The 23,508-nt window shown below is 43.8% G+C and overlaps 1 protein-coding gene across 2 annotated transcripts in view; it reads right to left on the bottom strand.

Moving 5' to 3' along the window:
- The window catches only part of LOC121278460 (collagen alpha-1(XXI) chain-like), a 468,271-nt gene that overhangs the window by 45,059 nt on the left and 399,704 nt on the right, over positions 1 to 23,508 (bottom strand). For both annotated transcript variants that reach the window (XM_041188910.1, XM_041188909.1), the window contains 4 exons: positions 21,132 to 21,176; positions 8,803 to 8,835; positions 8,554 to 8,700; positions 8,415 to 8,469 (listed from right to left, as the gene is read on the bottom strand). In XM_041188910.1, the coding sequence (XP_041044844.1) occupies positions 8,415 to 8,469; positions 8,554 to 8,700; positions 8,803 to 8,835; positions 21,132 to 21,176 (280 nt within the window). The remainder of the gene's footprint in view (positions 1 to 8,414; positions 8,470 to 8,553; positions 8,701 to 8,802; positions 8,836 to 21,131; positions 21,177 to 23,508) is intronic.

The following is a 23,508-nucleotide window of genomic DNA, read 5'->3' on the forward strand; positions in this document are numbered from 1 at the left end:
CCTGCTAGAATCTGAATAGGATTAGGAAGTTTGGGGGGGCCTCCGCCTGTCTGCAGCCTTTCAATGTTGTTATGGGTCGTCTTCTCCTGAAAGGACAGAGAAGCATGGATTAGTCCACTGTCTACCTGCAGTACCATTGCAGCTTAGCCAACCCCACCTGAGGAATACTTTGCGGGGCACATCCGAGTTGTGGCCCTCGAGCCACAAGGCACTCAGTCCAAGCAGTCAGGGCTCACCCCCTTAGCCAGCTCTGGTGTCACTGACAATTGGCACTCAGACTCTAACACCTCTGAGTTCCATGGGGGAATGCCAGCCCTTAACACTTCACCAAACTGATCCATGCCAACACAGTACTCACCCTTCCTGAGTGCAGCAGGTTGTTAAACCTTTTGTGGCACTGCACCCATGTGTGCTGCACAATGTCGTGGCTGCTGACTTGCACTGCCACCTCCTCCCAAGCTGTTTTTGTGAGGTGCAGTGGCCTCCTCCTTCCATCTCTGGGGACAAGGGTGCCCTCCTGGCAGCCACATCCTCCAGGAGGACCGCGAGGCTCTCATCAGAAAACGGGGGGACTGAGTGCCCACCTGACCTGCCCTCCCGCCTGGCGTCTCCAGCTGCATTTAAGGCCATAACTTTGGTGTTCAGAACGCTGCAAATATGTTCTTCCCTGGCAGCCCTCAAGGAGCAGCCTGTGCCATTTTTAAACTGGCTGCCGGGTCACCATTGGATCTGGCGGCCGACAGGGTCTCAACCACGCCCGGCCCTTCCTGACCATTGGGAAGACGCATTTCATGCTGGGCAGGCCTTAATTAGCCCATTAGCGCAAAATCGTGGTCGAGGGCTGATTGTACCCACCCGCCAATGGTAAAATTCAGGCCATAGTGTTTGTATTCCGTGCTGGCAGCTTTACATGGAATTTACAGCACAGAAACAGGCTACCCCACCTATGTTGGTGTTTATGTTCGATACAAGCCTCCTCCCACTCTTCTTGATTACACTATCAGGGTAATCTTTAGCTTTTTTCTTCCTCATGTGTTTATCAACTTCCTTGATTGTATCTATACTAGAACCATAGAACGGTTACAGCACAGAAAAGGTCCATTTGGCACATTGGGTGGAATTGTCCCAGGTTTTCACTAAGTGTGGTAGCGGGAGCCGTATCGTCCCAATCCTGCCACATTATTTACGCATTCCTGGGAAACATACTGTTTTGATGGCAGGCGGGTTCTCATTTGCCCGCCCGCCATCACCTCGCCGCTGCATCACGCCTGGAGCCATATGTAAAGTCCAGCTGTTCACACACACCTCAGTGCTTCCAAGTCATGACTACTGCAGGGAAGATGTCCATGAAAGGCAAAAAGACTGCAGCCCCCAGGTTTAGTGACACATCACTGGAATGCCTTTTGGATGTCGTGGAAGCCCGCCACGGGGTCCTCTACCCCCACTCTGGCCGCAGGATGGGCAGCAGCATTGCCAATCAGGCTTGGTAGGCAGTGGCAGCGGTGGTCAGTGCAAATGCCCTGCAAATGAAGACAGCCACCCAGTGATACCACAGGGTGAATGGTCTCATCCACTCCGCCAGGCTAACTCACTTTTCTTATCACTCTCAACTCACACACTCACAAACCCATCACACATCCACAGGTGCCTCACACCTCAAGGGACAACACCACTAACTCTCACACACCCTCACATCAGGCTCATATCCTCTTGAGCTCACATCCTCATCCCTGTCCATGGCGCTGCTCACTATAAAAATATTCCATGCAATGCCATGTGTCCCGCTCACACTCTCTCCATTTGTTTACATGCAGGAGAAGCCTGCTCATGTCAGCCTGGAGAAGTCCCAGGGGCTTGAGTGGTCCATATTAGGCCCCTCACTCACTTTGAGGAGCGTGCCATCATGCTGACTGGTGAGGATATGGACCCTGTCTGTGGCGATAGTGAGGTCAGCAGCGAAAACTCACCTGAGAATCCTGCACCACATCATCCCTCCCTCAACGCAACTGTGTATGCTCTCTCTCTTGTTTTTGACTCTGCTGCCATGCACTATTATCTCTACTTTGGTTCACAGGGAGCTCTGCCAAGGGACCATCACCCTCAGCCAGCCAGTCCTTCAGCTCCATCCATGTCCTCACCTCCAGCCAAGAGGACTCCTCCTCCAGTGAAGTGGTGGAAATAAGTAGCCTGGAAAACCCATCAATGCAGAGAGAGTAGCCGGTCCACGAGTGATTTTGGAGGGAAAAGTGAGTGTGTGGCAGGACCTTTTGAAGCCTCGTGCAAGCACTCTCCCACGGACGCAGATACTTCATGTTTCACACTCATTTCAATGTCCTGAGCACTTTGAATGCTGCCTGCTGGGGTTCACTTTCAGTTGTCCATCTGAGCTGGCCTGCATTTCCGCCCACCTGCTGATCACATTCCTATGAGGCACATGACCTCGCCCACCATGGCTCTCATTTCATTTTCAATTTAGCAAGCATGGTCTGGTTTCACTGCATTGTGTGCCCCCCATCTTTTATCCTCCCTTGGTCACCTATTTCCTCTCTCCCATCACAGTTGAGCCCCCCGACATCACCTTCCACCTCCCCTTTGTTACCTACCAGCCACAACCCTTTTGCTTCGGGGATGTCCAGGTGAATGTGCATGTTCCCTTCCTTCCTGAAAATCCCACCCCCATCCACATTCGCCTCCCGACTTCCTCCTTCCTACCCTCAGGGTCCGTGTCTGCCTCCGGTTCCCTACCAACCACCCTCACCATCCCTTCTATTGGTACTGTCAAACTCTCACCCTCCCACCTTATCACCTCACTCTGCCCTCAGTCTTTCTCACCTTTCCTCATACCACACCCACCCTCAGTTTGCTCCCCAGAAGGCAGATGTGGACTTATCCAACACCTCCCGTTCGTGTTCACCTGCACATTCACCCCCCTCTGCATCCCTTCCCCCAATCTTCCTGCCACCCCCGGACTCCCCCCACTTCATCCCTCCCCCTTCTTGACTCCTTCCTTCATCCTTACCTCTTCTGTTACCCTTGGTTCCTCTTCCCGACTCCTTCCTCCAGCCTTACTTCTTCCTCAAGCCTCACTTCTCCTTCAGCCTCACTCCTACTCACTTCCTGACTCTTTCCTCCACTCTTACTTCTTCCTTCACCCTTACTCTCTCCCTTTTCTGCACCCCTTCCACCCTCCAGACATCCTCCTCTCTCTGCACCCCTTCCTCCCCTGGATAGCCTCCATTCTCTGTAACCATTCATTCCACCGGACACCCTCCCCTCTCTGCACTCCTTCCATTGCATCTTCCACCACCCCCCCCCTTACAGCTACCTCCCAACCTCACCCCATCCTGACACCTTCATTTTCCCCCTCCCAACCTTACCCCATCTTGACACCTTTATTCCCCCCTCCCAACATTACCCCATCCTGACACCTTCATTCTCCCCCTCCCAACATTACTCCATCCTGACACCTTCATTAGCCCCCCCCCAACCTCACTCCATCCTGACACCTTCATTCCCCCCCAACCTCACCCCATCCTGACACCTTTATTCCTCCCCTCTCAACCTCCCCCCAAACTGATTCTGGCGGGCAGGCCTAATAATGATAAAAAACAAAAACAGAATTACCTGGAAAAACTCAGCAGGTCTGGCAGCATCGGCGGAGAAGAAGAGAGTTGACGTTTCGAGTCCTCATGACCCTTCGACAGAACTTGAGTGAGTCCAAGAAAGAGTTGAAATATAAGCTGGTTTAAGGTGTGTAGGGGGGTGGAGAGAGAGAGAAGTGGAGGGGGTTGGTGTGGTTGTAGGGACGAACAAGCAGTGATAGAAGCAGATCATCAAAAGATGTCACAAACAACAGAACAAAAGAACACATAGGTGTTAAAGTTGGTGATATTATCTAAACGAATGTGCTAATTAAGAATGGATGGTAGGGCACTCAAGGTATAGCTCTAGTGGGGGTGGGGGGAGCATTAAAAGATTTAAAAATATTTAAAAATAATGGAAATAGGTGGGAAAAGAAAAATCTATATAATTTATTGGAAAAAAAAACAAAAGGAAGGGGGAAACAGAAAAGGGGTGGGGATGGAGGAGGGAGCTCAAGACCTAAAGTTGTTGAATTCAATATTCAGTCCGGAAGGCTGTAAAGTGCCTAGTCGGAAGATGAGGTGTTGTTCCTCCAGTTTGCGTTGAGCTTCACTGGAACAATGCAGCAAGCCAAGGACAGACATGTGGGCAAGAGAACAGGGTGGAGTGTTAAAATGGCAAGCGACAGGGAGGTTTGGGTTATTCTTGCGGACAGACCGCAGGTGTTCTGCGAAGCGGTTGCCCAGTTTACATTTGGTCTCTCCAATGTAGAGGAGACCACATTGGGAGCAACGAATGCAGTAGACTAAGTTGGGGGAAATGTAAGTGAAATGCTGCTTCACTTGAAAGGAGTGTTTGGGCCCTTGGACGGTGAGCAGAGAGGAAGTGAAGGGGCAGGTGTTGCATCTTTTGCGTGGGCATGGGGTGGTGCCATAGGAGGGGGTTGAGGAGTAGGGGGTGATGGAGGAGTGGACCAGGGTGTCCCGGAGGGAACAATCCCTACGGAATGCCGACAGGGGGGGTGAAGGGAAGATGTGTTTGGTGGTGGCATCATGCTGGAGTTGGCGGAAATGGCAGAGGATGATCCTTTGAATGCGGAGGCTGGTGGGGTGATAAGTGAGGACAAGGGGGACCCTATCATGTTTCTGGGAGGGAGGAGAAGGCGTGAGGGCGGATGTGCGGGAGATGGGCCGGACACGGTTGAGGGCCCTGTCAACGACCGTGGGTGGAAAACCTCGGTTAAGGAAGAAGGAGGACGTGTCAGAGGAACTGTTTTTGAAGGTAGCATCATCGGAACAGATGCGACGGAGGCGAAGGAACTGAGAGAATGGGATGGAGTCCTTACAGGAAGCGGGGTGTGAGGAGCTGTAGTCGAGGTAGCTGTGGGAGTCGGTGGGTTTGTAATGGATATTGGTCTATCACCAGAGATTGAGACAGTGAGGTCAAGGAAGGGAAGGGAAGTGTCAGAGATGGACCACGTGAAAATGATGGAGGGGTGGAGATTGCAAGCAAAATTAATAAATTTTTCCAAGTCCCGACGAGAGCCTCATATCCTATCCTAATAATGATATGCTGATGTATTACAATGAGGTTCCTGATGTCCGATGGCTGAGAACGCGGCCCGCCATCATGAAACTGGTTGCGCCATGTTGTCTACTCTTGCCACCGAAGATGCCTGACACTGGTGGGCACAGGAAAACCCCTGCCATTGTCTCTTCAGTTCTCTGCAACAGCAGTTTTGCTCATCCCATTCCTCCACCTTTTCCCTGTAGCCCTGTGAAATCTTTTCGCTTCTGATAATTACTCAATTCTCTTCTGAAAACAGCAATTAAATCTGTCTCCACCACACATCCAGACAGTGCATTCAGATCAAAATCACTTATTGCATAAAGAAGTTTTTTCTCATGTCACCTCTGATTCTTTTGTTAATCACCTTAGGGTTCTCGACCTTCTGCCGATGGGAACAGTTTCTCCTTACTTACTCTATCTAGACCCCTAATGATTTTGAACAAACCTAACAAATCTCCTCTCAACCTTTTCTTCTCCAAGGAGGAAAGCCCTAGGTATGCCAATCTATCCACATAGCTGAAGTCTCTGAATCTCAGAACCATTCTCATAAATCTTTTCTGCACCTTTTCTAAAACCTTCACATCCTTCCTGTTGAGGCTGAACCAGTATTTTATAAAAGTTCATAATTTATTTACTTTTGTGCTGTGTGCTCCTATTTATAAAACCCAGGATTCAGTATAATTTATTAATTGCTTTCTCAAACTGTCCTACCACCTTCAGTGATTTATGCACATATACGCCCAAGGCTCTCTGTACCTGCATTTCCTTTAGATTTGTACCCTTTATTTTGTGGCACCCCTCCTCGTTCTTCTGACCAAAATGTATCACTTCACACTTCTCTACATTAAATTTCACCTGCCACTTGTCTGCCCTGACAGCCAGCCTGTCTATATCCTCCTGAAGTCTATCACTATCCTCCTCACAGTTCACAATGCTTCCAAGTCTTGCATCTTCAAATTTTGAAATTGTGCCCTGTACACCCAAATCAAGAAAAACAGTGTCCCCTCAATATACCATCCTCCAGTCAGAAGTGAATAAAGATTTCTGTAATTCATGTTTTTAAGAGGCTTGAATTAAATGATTAGACTGTTGTATAATGAAATTCTAGCTATGCTAAAGTCTAATGATTCAAAGTACCACATGGTTAGAAATAAAATGCCTACCAGCACTAATATTTTTCACTTAAAAAACACAGTTTTACTGACATTTGGGGACTCAAATGATTAATACATAGGAAAACAACATAATTGTAGATTTAGAAATGATATGGCCAACACATTTTCTTGGAGCCCCTGTATGTCAAAATTTAGGCACTACGCCACTGACCATATAGAACTTGGAATATACATACATACATAGTGCAATTGAGGATGTAGCACCTTGTGAAGGAGGAAATGGTGGTATCAGATGAAAAGAAGACACCTCCAGCCCAGAGGTCATTATATAGACAAAGAGACTGAGAGTAACATATCCAAGTTTGCTGACAATACAAAGCTGGGTGGGAATGTAAGCTGTGAGGAGGACACAAAGAGGCTGCAAAATATATAGACAGGTTAATGAGTAGGTAACAAGGTGACATGGGGAAGTGTGAGGGCATTCGCTTTGGTAGGAAGAATGGAAAAACAGGTTTTTTTTAAAAAGCGGAATACTTTTAATTGTTGATGTACTTGTGCAAGGAACACAAAAAGTTAGCATTCAGGTAGAGCAAGCAATTAGGAAGGCAAATGGCATGTTCTCTTTTACTGCAAGGATACTGGAGTACAAGAATAAGAAAGTCTTGCAACAGTGGTATAGGACTTTGGTGAGTTCACATCTGGAGTACCTTATGCATGTTAGGTCTCCATATCTAAGGAAGGAGATACTTGCCTTGGAGGCAGTACAGCAAAGGTTCACTAGATTAGTTCCTAGGATGAGAGAGCTGTATTATGATGAATAGCTGAGTAAACTGGGTCTATATACTGGAGTTTAGAAGAATGAGAGGTTACCTCATTGAAACAGACAAAATTTTGAAGGAGATTAACAGGGTAGAGAGACCTAGAGGTTCTTTCTCCTGCCTGGGGAATCTAGAACATGGGGGACACAGCCTTGGGGTAAATGGTCAATCATTTAGGACTGAAATGAAGAGAACTTTTGCACTGAGGGTTGTGAACTTTTAGAATTCTCTACCCTAGAGGCTCCATTGTTGAGTATATTCAAGGCTGAGATAGACAGATTTTTGATCTCTCAGGGAATGAAGGGATATGGGAGCCAGACAGAAAAGTGGAGCTGAGATAGATGAGCCACGATTGTATTGAATGGCACAACAGGTTCAAGGGGCCATATGGTCTCCTTCTATTCCTATTTCTTATGTTCATATAACCAGAATGATTTCTTCCTCAATTGCAGTGTTGAGGAATGGTGAGCATATTGGGCTTGTTTCTAAAAAGAGCTTGCTTTCTTAGCAGCATCACAAGTTTGATTCCAAAATACCCTAAAAAGTTTACAATTTCCCAGCTTAACCTTTTTACCTTTTTTATTATCAAGGATGTAATAGTTGTCATTTGGCACAATTCCTGTTTCCAACAATTCTTTGAAAATTATGTTCAATATCTCTGCAAATCCCCTCGCCAGTTGTTATGGAGTACTCTGGGATGTACACCATCTTGGCCTAGTGACTCTTCTATTTTTAGTCCTATTAACATTTTTAACATAATTTGAATATTTATCTCCAACAGTGGTTCTTATTCATCCTCTTTAACTACTCCCACACTCTTACTTTCCTCCATAAGCACTAAGGCAAAATACTTAAGCCACTCTACTATTCCCTCTCTGTCAAGTGTAAAATGTCCCCTTCAAGTATTTATCCAATTCCCTACTGAAAGTTAAAATTAAGTCTATTTCCGCCACCCTTTTAGGCATTGAATTCCAGATCATAACTCAATGCATAAAAAAATGTCCTCTCTGATTCTTTTGCCAATTACCTTAAATCTCCATCTGCCAGTGAAGTTTCACTTTGTATAGTCTATGCAAAAAAAACCTTCATAATTTTGAACACCTCTATTAAATCTTCCCTTAGCCTCCTCTGACCTAAGGAGGACAACCTGAAATTTTATAATCTCTCCACATAAGTGAAATTCTTCACCCCGGTCCATTTACACTTCAACAAGATTCTACACTGAATTCTCTCACTGAAAATAGCATTAGGGCAAAGCTTTCTTCACTGTGAACATTTTAACTAATTTCAGCTGATTTTAAATCTGGAAGGATTAATGCTTCATACTTACTTCTTAGCACATCCATGCAAACCTGTCGGATGTATTCATCTGAAATGGCTCTTCCCTATTAAAACAGTTTGGCATTAGGAATGAGCAAAAGCATACTAAACAAGAAATTATATAAAAATAAAATTAGGTGTACACCTACAGAAATTCCTTCTGGTCCTGGTGGTCCTGGTGCACCTGAAAGTCCGTTGTTTCCTTTAGGCCCTGGGTGCCCAGTTCTACCAGGTAAGCCAGGTTCTCCCTTTTGACCTCTAATGCCTGCAGTGCCTGATTCTCCTGGGTCACCTGGCTAGGAGAAAAAGACTCTAAATAATAGTGCTAGTATTATAATTTTATAATATTTAAATATTATATGAACAATTCCTTTGCTAGCCTTTTTTGGCTGGCCTACCTCTCCTTTTGATCCTGCTGAGCCTTTTGTCCCCTGTAAAAAATAATTGAATTATCAGTGTATTTAATTTAACCAATATACCCAGTCAAAAGAACAGTGACATCCGTCTCATTGGGCAGAATTTTATGGCCCTGTCGCAGCATGGGTGGGACTGTAAAATGCGGCAAGCCATTCAAAAGTCCATTGACTTCAGGGGACTGTAAAATCCCACTGGTGTAAAATTTCGTCCAATATTTGTGAAATGGTCACGGTGAAATATTGCAGTATCATTATGCGTACTGTGTCACCCATGAAATAACTTACCATTACAAAAAAATTAACTTATAATTTAGAATTAGTATTGTCAATCTAATTTGCAAGCACATTATGGCAAGAGAACTGACATGTGTGGTCTTAATAGGTATAACTTCACACTGTTAGCTACTTATTACTGTCCCAGTCTATCAATAGATTTTTTCAGCTCTGAACAGAGACCAATAACTTTGATAATGTACTCGGAAAGCATTCTTTTCTATATAAGGCCACGAAAAAACACATCCTTGAAACTAGTTTGATTTATGTTGGCAATTAAATTATTTGTGTAAACTGGCTCCTCACCATTTTGTCAACCGTGACTGTGATCACTTCATACAACTGAGAATACCCTTGTTAGGTCAGACTGTTCCTCACTACATAATTCCTGGTTGGATAGAAAACTGAAATAATTTTTAAATGCAAAAATGTAGTCATTTTCTTTGATATTGTGAAGATATTCTTCATTAGGAAGCTACAAAGGAATATACACAGAGCAAATTGCAGATGGAGTTCAGCGTGAAGAAGTGTGAACTCATTCACTTTGAATACGTGAAAGACAAATTGGAATATTTTCTTTTCTGTCCTTGGCCTGCTGCATTGTTCCAGTGAAGCTCAACGCTAACTGGGGGAACAGCACCTCATCTTCCGACTAGGCACTTTACAGCCTTCCGGACTGAATATTGTGTTCAACAGTTTTAGATCACGAACTCTCTCCTCCATCCCCACCCCCTTTCCGATCCCCTCCTTTTTTCCCAATAATTTATATAGATTTTTCTTTTCCCACCTATTTCCATTATTTTTAAATGTATTTCCATCCGTTGTTTTATCTCTACCTTTTAGCCTATTTCGATTCCTTCACCCCACCCCACCCCACTAGGGCTATCTGCACCTTGCTTGTCCTGCTTTCTACCCTTAATTAGCACATTCTTTAGATAATATCACCACATTCAATACCTCTTTGTCCTTTTGTCTATGACATCTTTTGGCTATCTCCACCTATCACTGGCCCCCTATCCAGCTCTACTTGTCCCAACCCCCCCTTAAATCAGCTTATATTTCACCTCTTTTCTATTTTTACTTAGTTCTGTTGAAGAGTCATACGGACTCGAAACATTAACTGTGTTCCTCTCTGCAGATGCTGCCAGACTTGCTGAGTTTTTCCAGGAATTTTTATTTTTGTTTTGGAATATTTTCTTAATGGTGAGAGGAGGAGGAGCAAATGAACTTGAATGCCCATATATGTAAATCATTTAAAACTAGTGTACAGGTACAAGAAATAGTCAAAAAGTGAAATTGAATGATCGTCTTTTTCTCAAGGGGGATGGAATACAAAAGTGAGGAATTGATGCTTCAATTGTATAGAGCCTTAGTCAGACCTTTACAGTAGTGCATTTAGTTTTAGAAAGATATATTGGAGGAGGCACAGCACAGCTTCACCAAAATAATAAGCTTTAAAGGAATGAAGAAAGAAGAGAGATATTCTTTTGAGTTTAGAAGGTGCAGAGGTAGGGGGTGATCTAATCAAAGTGTTTAAATGATAGAGGGATTGATTAGGGTAACTAGAGAATCTATTTTGTCTGGTGGGGACATTAAGAGCAATAGGGCATAATCTTATTTTAGGGGTGAATTCAGCAAGCACGTACACACTGGAAATCTGGAACACTGTTTGCTCACTGAATTTGACTTGAAGTTTTCAAGACTGAAGTTGTTGGATTTTTGGTAAATAAGGGTATAAAGCCAATTGAGGCTCAACCAGTGTGATACACAAGTGGCAGCGCTGAGTGCTGCCTGTGCGGGCAGGGGGAGGAGGGCGTGCGAGCCTAGCTCAAACTTCGCGCATGTGCGTGAAAGAGTGCTGAATAATACATGGATGAAGAAAAATTACTAAACAACAGAAAAATTTAATAAAACAGGTCCCCTCATGTGATTCTATCACATGAGCAGGGACATGTTTTTAATTAAAAATTAAAGTTTTTATTTCATTTGTATTTGCTTTTGGAAACCTCATCCTGCCCATGGATGAGGTTTCCAAAAAAATGCAAAGGCCACTTGGCCTTTTTGCCTGCCCGTCAACCATTAGATTCAATGGGCAGTGAAAAATTAAGGACAATTGCTAACTTAATGGCCTTCATACGCCTTTTAATTGTTGGTGGGCGTGCTGCCAGCTCTGACGTGCGCCCGCCAACCGAACTATCACATGCTCAGCCGCATCATCATGCGTCATTTCACACACTGTCAGGTCGGGCACACGTCCACCCACCGAGCTAAAAATTCTAGCCTGTGACTTTAAAGGTTACCTGGAAGAAGTGTTGCATGATCGCTTAGTTTGTGGACTAAGAAATGAAAGAATTCAGCGTAGGTTGTTAGCAGAACAAGAGTTGAAACTGAAGATAGCATTTGTGATTGCACAAAGCATAGAAATGGCAGAGAAACAAGCTGGAGATTTGAAAGCGCATTCTAACAATGCCAAAGTTAGAATAGTAAAGTCAGAGTATATTTGCTTCCAAACATGTTACCACTGTAATGGAATAGGGCATAATGTAGAAGCCTGTAAGTGGAAAACTGCTGATTGTCGTGACTATGGAAAAGAAGGACACATACAGCGTGCATGTAGATCAAAGGCTGATTATAGTAAAGCAGTACCACCAAGAAAAAGGCATCATGAGGATTTCAGAGACAAATTGTGCTTGAAAATAAACAGGAAGTTTAAAAAGACGCATTACTTGAAAACAAAATATAAAAGTAATGCGAGTCCTGACAAGACAGAAAGTGAAACTAATAGTGACAATGTAGAAGAGCAATTGCATTACATTCAGTCTGATCTGAAACTAGATGAAGGACTAAAAGTTGGCATTGCCTTAAATGGTAAGATGGTTGAAATGGAGGTTGACACTGGAGCATCTGTTTCTATTGCTTCAGAGAAGACATGGGAGAACATTTTCAAGAAATGCCCATTAGAGAAAACCCTCCTCCAGCTTAGTACCTACACTGGTGAGCCTGTGAATATACTTGGAAAAATGTCCATCCAAGCTAAATATGGAGATCAAATAGCAAGGTTGCCACATATCATTGTGAAAGTGGATCGTCCATTGCTTTTGGCATTAACTGGCGAAAGGAAATTTGGCTGGACTGGAATAAAATAAATAAAGTGTATTGCAACCCTATGTTGCAGTCCTTGTTAGACAAGCATACTGATGTCTTCAAAGAAGATCTTGGAGTTAGTAAAAAAATTGAAGCCAAACTTGCTGTGAAGGCTTAAGCTTCTCCAAAATTCTTCAAACCATGTTCAATTCCCTACTCAATGCAACAGAAAATCAAGCAGGAACTAGGACTATTCGAAAACTTTCAGATAATTGAAAATGTTGATTATGCAGAGTGGCAGCTCCAATAGTCCCAGTAGTGAAGGATGACGAGTCTATCAGAATATGTGGTGCTATAAAATCACCATTAATTCTTTCCTGGAAGTGCATCAGTACTCGCCAACGAAAATTGAGGACCTGTTTGCTGTTCTGAATGGAGGTGAATTATTCACAAATCTTGACCTATCACAGGAATTTTTACAGATGCAACTGAGTGAAGATTCCAGGAAGTATACAACAATCAACACACACAAAGGTGTATATCAATATAGATGACTACCATTTGGAATTGTATCATCACCAGCCTTATTCCAGCAGGCCGTGGACAAGATACTGCAGTGCCTCCCTGGTGTAATCTGCTTCCAAGACGACATGCTCATCACTGGGAAAAACCTCCAAACTCATTTAGAGAACCTAGGCAGGATCCTGCGTAGACTGGAAAAATAGGGCATCCACAGTAAGAAATCCAAATGCTCATTCCTGAAGCCCTTAGTGGAGTACCTTGGACATGTGATCGATGAAATTGGCCTCTCAACCTCACCCAGAAAGTTGGAGGCAGTGGTGAATGCACCACAGCCCAAAAAAGTTAAGGAGCTTTGTTTGTTTTTGGGACTTGTGAATTACTACGGCAAATTCATTTCCAGTTTGGCTACCAAGACAGAACCACTGAATAATCTGCTGAAGAAGAATGCAAAATGGAATTGGTTACAAGCCTTTCAGGAAAGTTTCAAGGAGCTCAAGCAAGAGCTCACTTCTGCTAAAATCCTGGCACACTTAAATGAAAAGTTGCCTGTCAGCCTAGTTTGTGATATATCTGTATATGGTATTGGAGCTGTCATCTCCCACACATTTCCTGATAGCAGTGAAAGGCCCATTGCATATGCCTCATGCACATTGCCCAAGGCAGAACAAAATTATGTCCAAGTTGAGAAGGAAGCTCTTGGATTAATCTATGGAGTCAAGAAGTTCCACCAATATTTGTGTGGGCATAAATTCATGTTAATACAGACCACAGGCCTTTGACCTGGTTGCTTAGCCCGAAGTCACAAACCCCGACACTTGCTGCTACATGCCTACAAAGGTGGGCACTGATCTTATCTGCTTACCAGGACGAAACTACATTTTGCTCGACTGAGAATCATGGAAATGCAGATGCACTTTTCAGACTTCCGTTACACCACAGCTCCACAACCCGAAGTGAAGTCACTGCTTTCAATGTGAACCAGATAGCCATGTTATCTGTTAAAGTGGATCAAATTTGACTTGAAATGCAAAGGGATGCTGTGCTCTCCAAAGTTTACCTGTACACACAGAAGGGTTGGTGTGTACCTCAAGAAGTGACTACTGAGCTTAAACATTACTACACGTGTAGATTTGAGCTGACTCTGCAAGACGCTGGTTTGTTACGGGGAATCAGAGTTGTTACTCCTCTAAAATTCCAAACACGAGTGTTAGAAGAACTTCACCTCAGTCACATGGGAGTTGTCAAAATGAAAGCATTAGCTTGTCTACATGTATGGTGGCCACACCTGGATAAAGACAATGAAGGCATGGTCAGTTATTGCCTTCCATGCCAAGAAATGAAGTCTTCTCCTACACTTGCCCCATTACATCCATGTTCTTGGCTTGACCACTCATGGCAGAGACTTCATGTGGGCCACTTCTCGGACATAAGCTCCTGATTATGGTGGATGCCTGCACAAAATGGCCTCATGTTATTCCCATGAAGTTGACTACTTCAACAAAGACCATTGATGCTCTCCAGAATGTGTTCACTACTTTTGAATTGCCAGAGCAGATAGTATCTGACAATGGCACACAGTTCACATCATGTGAATTTCTAACATTCCTGAAAAATAATGGGATCAAGCAGATTCTCATCTCGCCATACCACCCATCCTCAAATGGTGAAGCAGAGTGCTTTGTCCAGACATTCAAAATGGCCATATTGAAGGTGAGGATGCAAACAGATTGGAGGTTGAAGTTGAAGAGCTTTTTGATGATGTATTATAACACTCCACATTCAACAACAGGCATATCTCCTGCTGAGCTGGTGTTTGGAAGATACCAGGATGGATTTGCTGTGTGTGGATTTGAAAGGAAAGATTGGTTCAAGGCAGCTTGATCAGTAAAAAAAAAATCACATGAAACAAGTAAACCAGCTTGTGAGTTTAATCTGGATCAATCTGTTTGGGTCCGAAATTACTGTGGAACACCAAAGTGGCTCCTGGGAAGAATAATCAAGTGTCAAGAATCACTGACCTATGATGTTGAATCTTCCAATGGAATCTGGAACAGACACACTGGCTAGATTAGAGAAGCCAAATCCAAGGAACCAAATTTCCAGGGTTGCAGTCACAGTGAAAGATTTTTGGGAAACATTCACTCCAGTTGGTGAAACCTGGCTTGATTCAGCTGACAAACCTGTAGCACCTGTAGCTGCAACTGTTGAATCTGAACAAAAACAAGCGGAACAGCAGAATCTTCCATTTCTAAGCAAACAAACTAAGATACTTAAGCCAACACTCCTCTCTAGACCAAAGCGAATCTGCAAACCACCTGACCTATTCCTGGCTAAAGGGGGAGGAAATGTGATGTTTGTGGTTAACATTTATGCTTTTTTGTAAAAGGACATTTTAGTTAAAAAGAAGTGTTATATAAAAAACTGACAGTAGAGTATGCTAAGTCCCAGATGTATTGCCCTCTGGTGTAGAATAAGAAATAAAGGAACATTCTGTTTTTTACACAGGAAGTTGGGGTTCAGAAGCAGATAGGTGTATTTGTGTATGTGTGTGGGTGTGCGTGTGTGTGTGTGCATGTGTGTATTCTTAATTGTTAAGAAGTGATAAAACACTCCACAAACGGACTCAAGTTTTGAATGGCTTACCATTGTATCTATATTCCTAATGAGAATTAGGTACTTAAAAATACTCATGTATAGTACATCCAACCACACATCAATGGTTAAATAATTCTTCTGGTATTAAGGTACACTTAATCAGTCCTATAACACTCCAGGATAATAACCCTATGTTAGTACAAGGAGGAAAAAGTCCCACTTTATTATCAGTAACCAGTTATTTGATCATGTTTATAGGCACTGTCCGGAATGTGGAGATAACTTTGTGAATTCTTGCATCTGGTAGTAGTGCTTATTGGCAATCCATACTTGCTGTAATCTTCTGGCCATTTCTATTGAAAACTGTGATAAACACACTGGCAGGCTGGGTAAGATCCTCAACAGTAATTTAATTTGTGCCTATAGAATACACAATTTCTATTAATATAGTGCTTTAACATAATAAAAGGTTTCAGGGTGCTTCATTGTAGTGTTATAAAGTAAAATTTAACAGCAAACCACATAGGGGATAACCAAAATCTTGGTTGAAGTTTTAAGGAACATCTTAAAAGAGGAAAGAGTGGTAGAGATATGGAGAGGCTTAGGGAGGGAATTCCAGAGCTTAGGGCCTGGATAGCTAAAGGCATGGTCACCAATTGTAGAGGAATTAAAATAGGTGATTTCAAGACGCTGAAATTGGATGAGAGCAGATATCTCGAAGGGTTATGGTGTTGGAGAATATTACAGAGAAAGGGAGTGGAAGGGAGTGGGAGGTCATGGAGGGATTTGAAAGCAAGGATGAGAATTTAAAAATGGAGGCATTGCTTGACCGGGAGCTAAAATAGATTAGCAAGAAGAGGATGATGGATGAACAGAACTTGGTGTGAGTAAGAACTTTAGATGACCTCAAGTTTACAGAGGGTAGGGTGTGGGATGCCAGCTGGAAGTAGATTTGAATAGACAAATCTAGAGCTAACAAAGGCATGGATGAATGTTCCAGCAGCAGATGAACTGAAACAAAGGTGTAAGTGAGTGCTATTATGAAGGAAGAAATAGAGAGTTTTACAGATGGAGTGGCTATGTAGTCGGAGATCATCTCGGGGTCAAATATGACACCAAGGCTGCAAGAAGACTGGTTCAGCCTCAGACAGTTGTCAGGGAGAGGGTTGGAATTGGTACCTAGGGAATGAAGTCTGCAGTGGGGACCTCTTCACAATACATAGTTGGAAGAAATTTCTGCTCATCCAGTACTGGATGTCAGACAACCAGACTGACAATTTAGCAACAGTGGAGGAGAGGAGAGAGATCAGGGTCAAAGTCTGGTTTTTGAGGAGAGTGTTGATGATGGCAAATTTAAAGGAGAGAGGGACAGCAGCTGAAGAGAGAGAACTGTTAATATTATCAGTTAAGATGGGGACCAGGAAGCGAAATTGGTAGTCAGCGGTTTAGTGGAAAAAGGGTCGAAGGGCCAGGTGGTGGGTCTCATGAACAAAATGAGGTTGCAGAGGGCATGGGGGGAGATAGGAGAGAAACTAGAGAAAAATGCGAGTTTGGGAGGGGAGCTTTAGAGGATGTTTGGTCTGGTGGGCTACTGGAAGGGAAGAAAGCAGCAGTGGCAACTGGTTGGATGATCTCAATCTTAGTTACAAGGAACTCCATTAGCCTCTTGCACTTATTGTTGGAGGTGAGAGTGGAGGACACATGGGAAAAGGGCTTTAACAAGGTGATTTGCAATATTGATTGTAACCCAGAGATTATCTTTGCATCCCAGGATGATCCTGAAATAGTGAGCAGTTTTCGCAAAGTGCTAGACTTTAATCAACTGTAATCCTATCAAGACAATGGGGAACTACCAGCCAGCCTGATTTGTGCGACTTTGGAACTCTATATCTTAGAGGGCAGTGGAGGCGAGGTCACTGAATATTTTTAAGGCAGTGGTAGATAGATTCTTGTTAGGCAAGGGAATCAAAGGTTATCAGGGGTAGATGTTAATGTGGAATTCAAAACACAAGCAGATCAGCCGTGATCTTAATGAAAGGAGAAGCAGGCTCAATGGTCCAAGTGGTCTACTTCTGTTCCTATTTCTTATGTTTCTTATGTATATAACCAACAGACACACAAGCCCTCTGTGGAGGATGAAAGAACCCCATTTCCAGTTGGTTTCTACTATCTTTAAATGTGTCAAATGTTTCTGAGATGAAACAGAAAAATGTGATTACTTGTTCTACAAAAATACTACAGCAGGCATGGTAATCAAATTCCTTTTTAACATACAGCCAGCAGGACTTTAAGAACTAGGTTTGCCAAGCAGAAGCAGAGGAATATGGAGAAGGCGCTAATGGGGCAGTAAGGAAACTCTTTCTCTCTTACGTTATGTAAAACACTAACTCTGCAGTCTACAACGTTCCTTATTTCTGATAGCCACGTGTGTATGTATATGTGTGTGTGTGGGTGTGTGTGTGTCATGTTTTTTATTAGGTTTGGTGGCTAATAAACCCTCTCTTTCTTTGACTCAAGAAAATCACGTTGATTGGCTCTTTATTGTTCACTGCATAGACTGTAAAAATATATTTGGATTTGAAAAGGACATCCATGGGGAAAAGAAATTTAAAATTCTTTGTTGTGACCAACCGAGGAGGTTGAATAAAGGGGTGCGAATTCACTCCTCCTCACTAACCATATTGCATAATGAATGGCAAAGTAATTTTATTAAAATTTTCCACCTAAATACCACATGATTTAAAAAGTTTTATTATGTTGGTGCACCATTATTATGCTTTTTAATTAAAGTATTAATTAATTAATCAGTTAGGATGATTGAATTCCTATCAAATTGAATCCAGAGGGCAGGTCTCAATCATTTTAAATCACTACTCCCACCTCCAGGTCAATTACAATATAAGAACTTGATACAGTTCCTTTGTTAATTGTAACACTGAAAATAAACAGTAATTATTTTAGTACCAAATCTGTTTAATCTGAATTCTCTCTTGTTTTCCACGCTAACTATTCCAGTTTGAATAAATTTGGATTTTCAATCTGTATTTCTAATTAAATCACTTGCAATGACTTTGCCACCTGCTCCCTTTGATGTCCCCCAAAACTTTTATTCTTGGTCCCTATTTCTCATTTACATGCTTCCCATGGTCACAACATCTGAAAACACAGCATTAGTTTACTGATGACACTCAGCTCTAAGTCATTGCCACCACTCTTGACTCCTCCACTGACTCTAAATTATCAGCCTCCTTGTTTGACATCCAATTTCTTCCAATTAATTATTGGGCAGACCAAAACCATTGCATTCAGTCCCCATTCCAAACTCTGTTCCCGAATGACTGGCTCTATCACTCAACTGGGCAACTGTCTGAGACTAAACCAGACTGTTTGTAATGTTGTGGCTGAATTTTATGCAGGGCTCAGAAGTCCCACTGCTGGAGTCATTAGTGGGAGGCAAGGCCCCTTTGGCTGGCGAGGGACCCTGGGGTAGCGTTTTGTGGGCAGTGGTCAATAAAGTCGCTGCCACCATAGTAGCCCACCTTTAAGAGCTGCTCAACAAATCAGAGAGCCGGCAGCTGAGCAGCTTCAGTAGTGAGGAGAGGGCAACTCAATGACTGAGATGTCCCTGAAGACAAATAAGTGGGGTTGCGGGATACTCGAGCCAAGCAAGCATGCCCCAACAATCAGAGAAGGATAGGTCTCTCTGAGGACAGGAGATGCCAATGCTACTGGGGGGTGGCCATTTCTACTAGAGGAACCCTCCCTGGTCCATGGGGTACTCAAAATGGAGGGCCCCATCTCTCCCCGAGAGTCTGCTGGGAGGCCGCCAAGGTTTAATTAGTGGTCTCCCCACAGGGTGGCGAGCACCTCTGACAGAGGCAAAATGCTAACAGAGCTAGGAAGAGGCTATAAATCGCCGCTTAATAAACTGGGCTCTGGGAAAGCCATGGGCCTCTTCGTGCCATCACATGGTGAGACCTGACTGTGGGCAGGGGGGTGGTGGGTGTTCCCTCCTGCTCGGGCATCCTGTGCCTCACAGAGGACCATCAGCAGAAAGGACTGCCTCTGCTTTGTCGTCCATGGCCTCAGATCTTTGCTCCCCGCACTCCCCTGCCCCAAACCCCAGCCCCAGGGCCTGTCTGACTGGTCCTGGTGAGCCTGTGCCATTTACCTGAACTCCAGGCCTCCACTGCTGGCTGAGTTTGGGTCTGGGTGAAGTCTAAGCAGTGACCACTGCTCATGGCTGGGCTGCTGAGACTGAAGACTTTTTAGTATTATTCATTCATGGGATGTGAGCTTCGCTGGCTGGCAGCATTTATTGCCCATCCTTCATTGCCCTCGAGAAGGTGGTGGTTGAGCTTCCTTCTGGAACCCCCACAGTCCATGTGGTATAGGCACACCCACTGTGCTGTTAAGAAGAGAGTTCCAGGATTTTGACTCAGCAACAGTGAAGGAACGGCGATATACTTCCAACTCAGGATGGTGAGTGACTTGGAGGGGAACTTCCAGGTGGCGGTGTTCCCATAAATCTGCTGTCCTTGTCCTTCAAGATGGTAGTGGTCATGGGTTTGGAAGGTGCTATTGAAGGAGCCTTGGTGAATTCCTGCTGCACATCTTGTAGATACACTGCTGCTACTGTGCGTCGGTGGTGGAGGGAGTGAATGTTTGTGGATGTGGTGTCAATCAAGCGGCTGCTTTGTCCTGGACGGTGTCAAGCTTCTGGAGTGTTGTGGGAGCTGCACTCATCCAGGCAAGTGTGGAGTATTCCATCACACTCCTGACTTGTGCCTTGTAGATGGAGGACAGGCTTTGGGGAGTGAGGAGGTGAGTTACTCATCGCACGATTCCTAGCCTCTGACCTGCTCTTGTAGCTACAGTATGTATATGACTAGTCCAGTTCTGTTTCTGGTCAATGGTAACCCCCAGAATGTTGATAGAGAGGGATTCAGTGATGGTAACGCCATTGAATATCAAGGGGCGAAGACTGGATTCTCTCTTGTTGGAGATGGTCATTGCCTGACACTCACTTTCTCACTGATTGCCTGGCAGCTCTTGGAGGTGGGATATCCTGCCTCATGGGGGCAACTAATTTCCTGAGCCATTCAAAACTGTCATGGTATCTCACGCCGGCAGAGGAAGGCCTGTCCCTGAATTTCTAGATGGTGGGCAAAGCCACTGCTTATGGATTCAATCTTGGCCTGCATCTCTTTTTTTTTATGACGCTCCTTCTAACCCACTTCTTTGACCAAGCTTTTGGCCATCTGCCATAACGTTACTGAATATGGCTTGATATATTATTTTGGTTTATAACGTTTCTTTGGTTTATAAGGCTTTGAAGCCTTCTCTAAAATGAATATTAAATCTGATTTAATCATTTTTCATTGAAGCAGCCTTGTTTAGAGAACTTTTAAGGTGCAGCGACTTGTAAGCCACAATCAAAACTGCCTGTCACTTTTGCCCACAATACATAGTGTGGCTAGGCTTTGCTGAAGTGGATGCCTGGAGAGAATCAGACTGAAGTTCCCAGAAAGAAAAATCAGTTGAAACTGGTTGAAAACTGCTACTGTATCTAACCAGCATGGACATTTTATTACATTAAAGGTGCGATATAAATATTAGTTGTTGTAAAATTAGAAAACGCTATTTCAGATTTCTAGCATCTGCAGTATTCTGCTTTTGTAATTACCTTGAACATTGTGTGAGATCGTTGCTATTTTCTGTGGGAATTTTTAAACAAATCTAAGTCAAAAACATTTTAATATGAATATGAAAAGGCATATGAAGACATACAAAGGAAAATAAATTACAAGCAAAGGAAAACATGAATCAGACGTTACCTGCTGTCCTGGCATTCCTCGTTCTCCTGTTACACCCTTGTCACCCTTTTCAAAAGAAATAGAAATCAGTATTACTAAGAGGACTCACTTGCAATGTTAGTAAATGTGTCATATAATTAAGGTTATTTAAGAAATTCTGACTTCAATATCTAATAGTCCTAATTTGGACAAATGATTAAAGAGCATCAAAATTATTTTTTTACTGATTACCTGTTAGTAAACATTCAAATGGGAAAAACTTTTCAACAAAACTGCTTAGATATCAAATGTTTCCATTATAGTCTAATCTACAGTAATCATTTAAGGTTAAAGATAGCACTCTAATTGTCATGTCTTTGCTTTCCAAAAAGGATGCAAAAGAGACATTTAAACTAGAAAAAGGGAAATAATTGATAAACTAATCATACTTAAGATAGGGTAAAATCCCTAGTATGGATTGATTGCATCCTTGCATATTAAAATGTGTTATAGGATAATAGTAAAGACACCATTGCATAAATATATATAAAAAGGAACTGGAGAACAGCTAATTTGATTCCTGTATTTAGAAAGGGAGGTATGGTCCACTGAACTATTGGCTAGACTATAGAGCTGAAGCTGAGTGTCAGTGATAGAAAAGACCTTGGTCTGAAATTCATGGTGTCAATAAAGGTAACATGTTTGATGTTCGCGGTTATTAGGTTGCAGAGCAGTCCAGCAACTTCCAGAGTGTGCATTGTAGTGCGTAAATCCAGAAGTTGTGCTGGGCTATCCAGCAGCATTACTCCTGAGGGTTCACTAGTAGTATTGCAGGGCTGCAGCTTTAAATCACAAGTATGGAACCAGCGTGAATTAGGACTAACTGCCTACTAATTATGTTAAAGAGTCTTCTGTAAAATGAATCATATTAAATCTGATTTAATGCCTTTTCGCAGAAGCAGCCTTATTTAGAGAGTTTCTGAAGTGCGGTGCCTTATAAGCTACAACCAGAACTACTTGTCACTTTTGCCCATAGTACAGCTAGACTTCACTGAAGTCAATGCCTGAGGAGAACCTTACCCTCTTCAGACTGAGGAAAAATCAATTGAAACCGCTTGAAAACTGCAACTGTATAATACCAGTATCTAACCGGAATAACAGGCACACACTGGGAGCAACCAGAACAATTTTGTGGAAGATCCAACTGGAAATCAGTTGGCACCTGATCTTGTCAATCAACATTGGCTGTGGCCAATTGTGATTTACTGGAAACAGTTGACTTAACTGGGAACTGACTGGCTGAAGTCTAGACACTGTTATTCTCCTTTTGGTCCCTTGCATTCTGTGTGTCACATATGTCTGATATCAGATTAGTTATCCCCATCTTTTGCATGCCCATGAGCTGGTCATTGAACTTTGCCAGATAGTTCTGTGTTATCAGATTGCACAGACTCTTTCACGAGCTTCCACCCAGGTGACGAACTGCCCTGTATTTTACGCGATTATTGTAGAGTTTGTGCTGCTGTCCCGTGTCTTGCATTAGAGAATTGCGGATGGGTAGTCCCACAGGCCCAGGTGGAGTTGAGAGAGGGAGGGTCTGTAGGTCAAATAGGATGGGGTGTTGCGGGGGGGGCAGTCGGTTAGGCTCGAGAGTGCGGGGGTTCTACTAGGACCATGGGTGCAGGGGTTCTGGCGGGCCTAAGGGTGTGGGGTCCCAGTGGGAATGGAGGTGCAGAGGATTAATCGAGCCCATGGGTGCGGGGTGGCCCAATGGTGCAGGGGATCTGGTAGGTCCGTAAGTGTGGTCGCCTGGCAGGCACAGAGATGCGGGAAATCTGGTGGGCCCATAGGTGTGGTGGTATGGCATGGGGGTGCAGGGGGTCTGGCAGGCATGTAGGTGCGGGGTCCATGTATGCAGGGGGAGTTCAGTGGACCTGTGGGTGTGGTTGTCTGGCAGGCACAGAGGTGCAGGGCAATTTGGCTGCTCCATGGGTACAGGAGTACAGCAGGCACTGGGGTACAGAGGGTCTGGCAGGCGTGGAAATGCAGACAGTCAGAGGCACAGGGGTGTGCGGGGTCTGGAGGACAAGAGGTTGCAAGGGGTGCTCCGACTGGCCCATGGGTATGGGGAGTCCAGCTGGGTCCCCGAAGGCTCCATTTCCCTGGTCACCAATGTTGGCAGCAGCACCCCCGACAATGTGTCCCTTTTCTTCCCAGCAGAGCTTGACCTGCCTCCACCTTTCAATCAAATTTCTGTCTTGACCATGTGGCAGTTGCAGCACTGGCATGGTTTTCACTCAGAACAAATTTCAAGCATTTTGGTCAGAATTATGCCATCACAAACTTAATCTGATCTAGGTTTTTCCATGGGAAATTGCAATTGGACTACTGCAGACCACCTATACACATGGAGGGACAA

Source organism: Carcharodon carcharias, chromosome 5 (genome assembly GCF_017639515.1).
Source record: "Carcharodon carcharias isolate sCarCar2 chromosome 5, sCarCar2.pri, whole genome shotgun sequence".
Lineage (NCBI taxonomy): Eukaryota > Metazoa > Chordata > Chondrichthyes > Lamniformes > Lamnidae > Carcharodon > Carcharodon carcharias.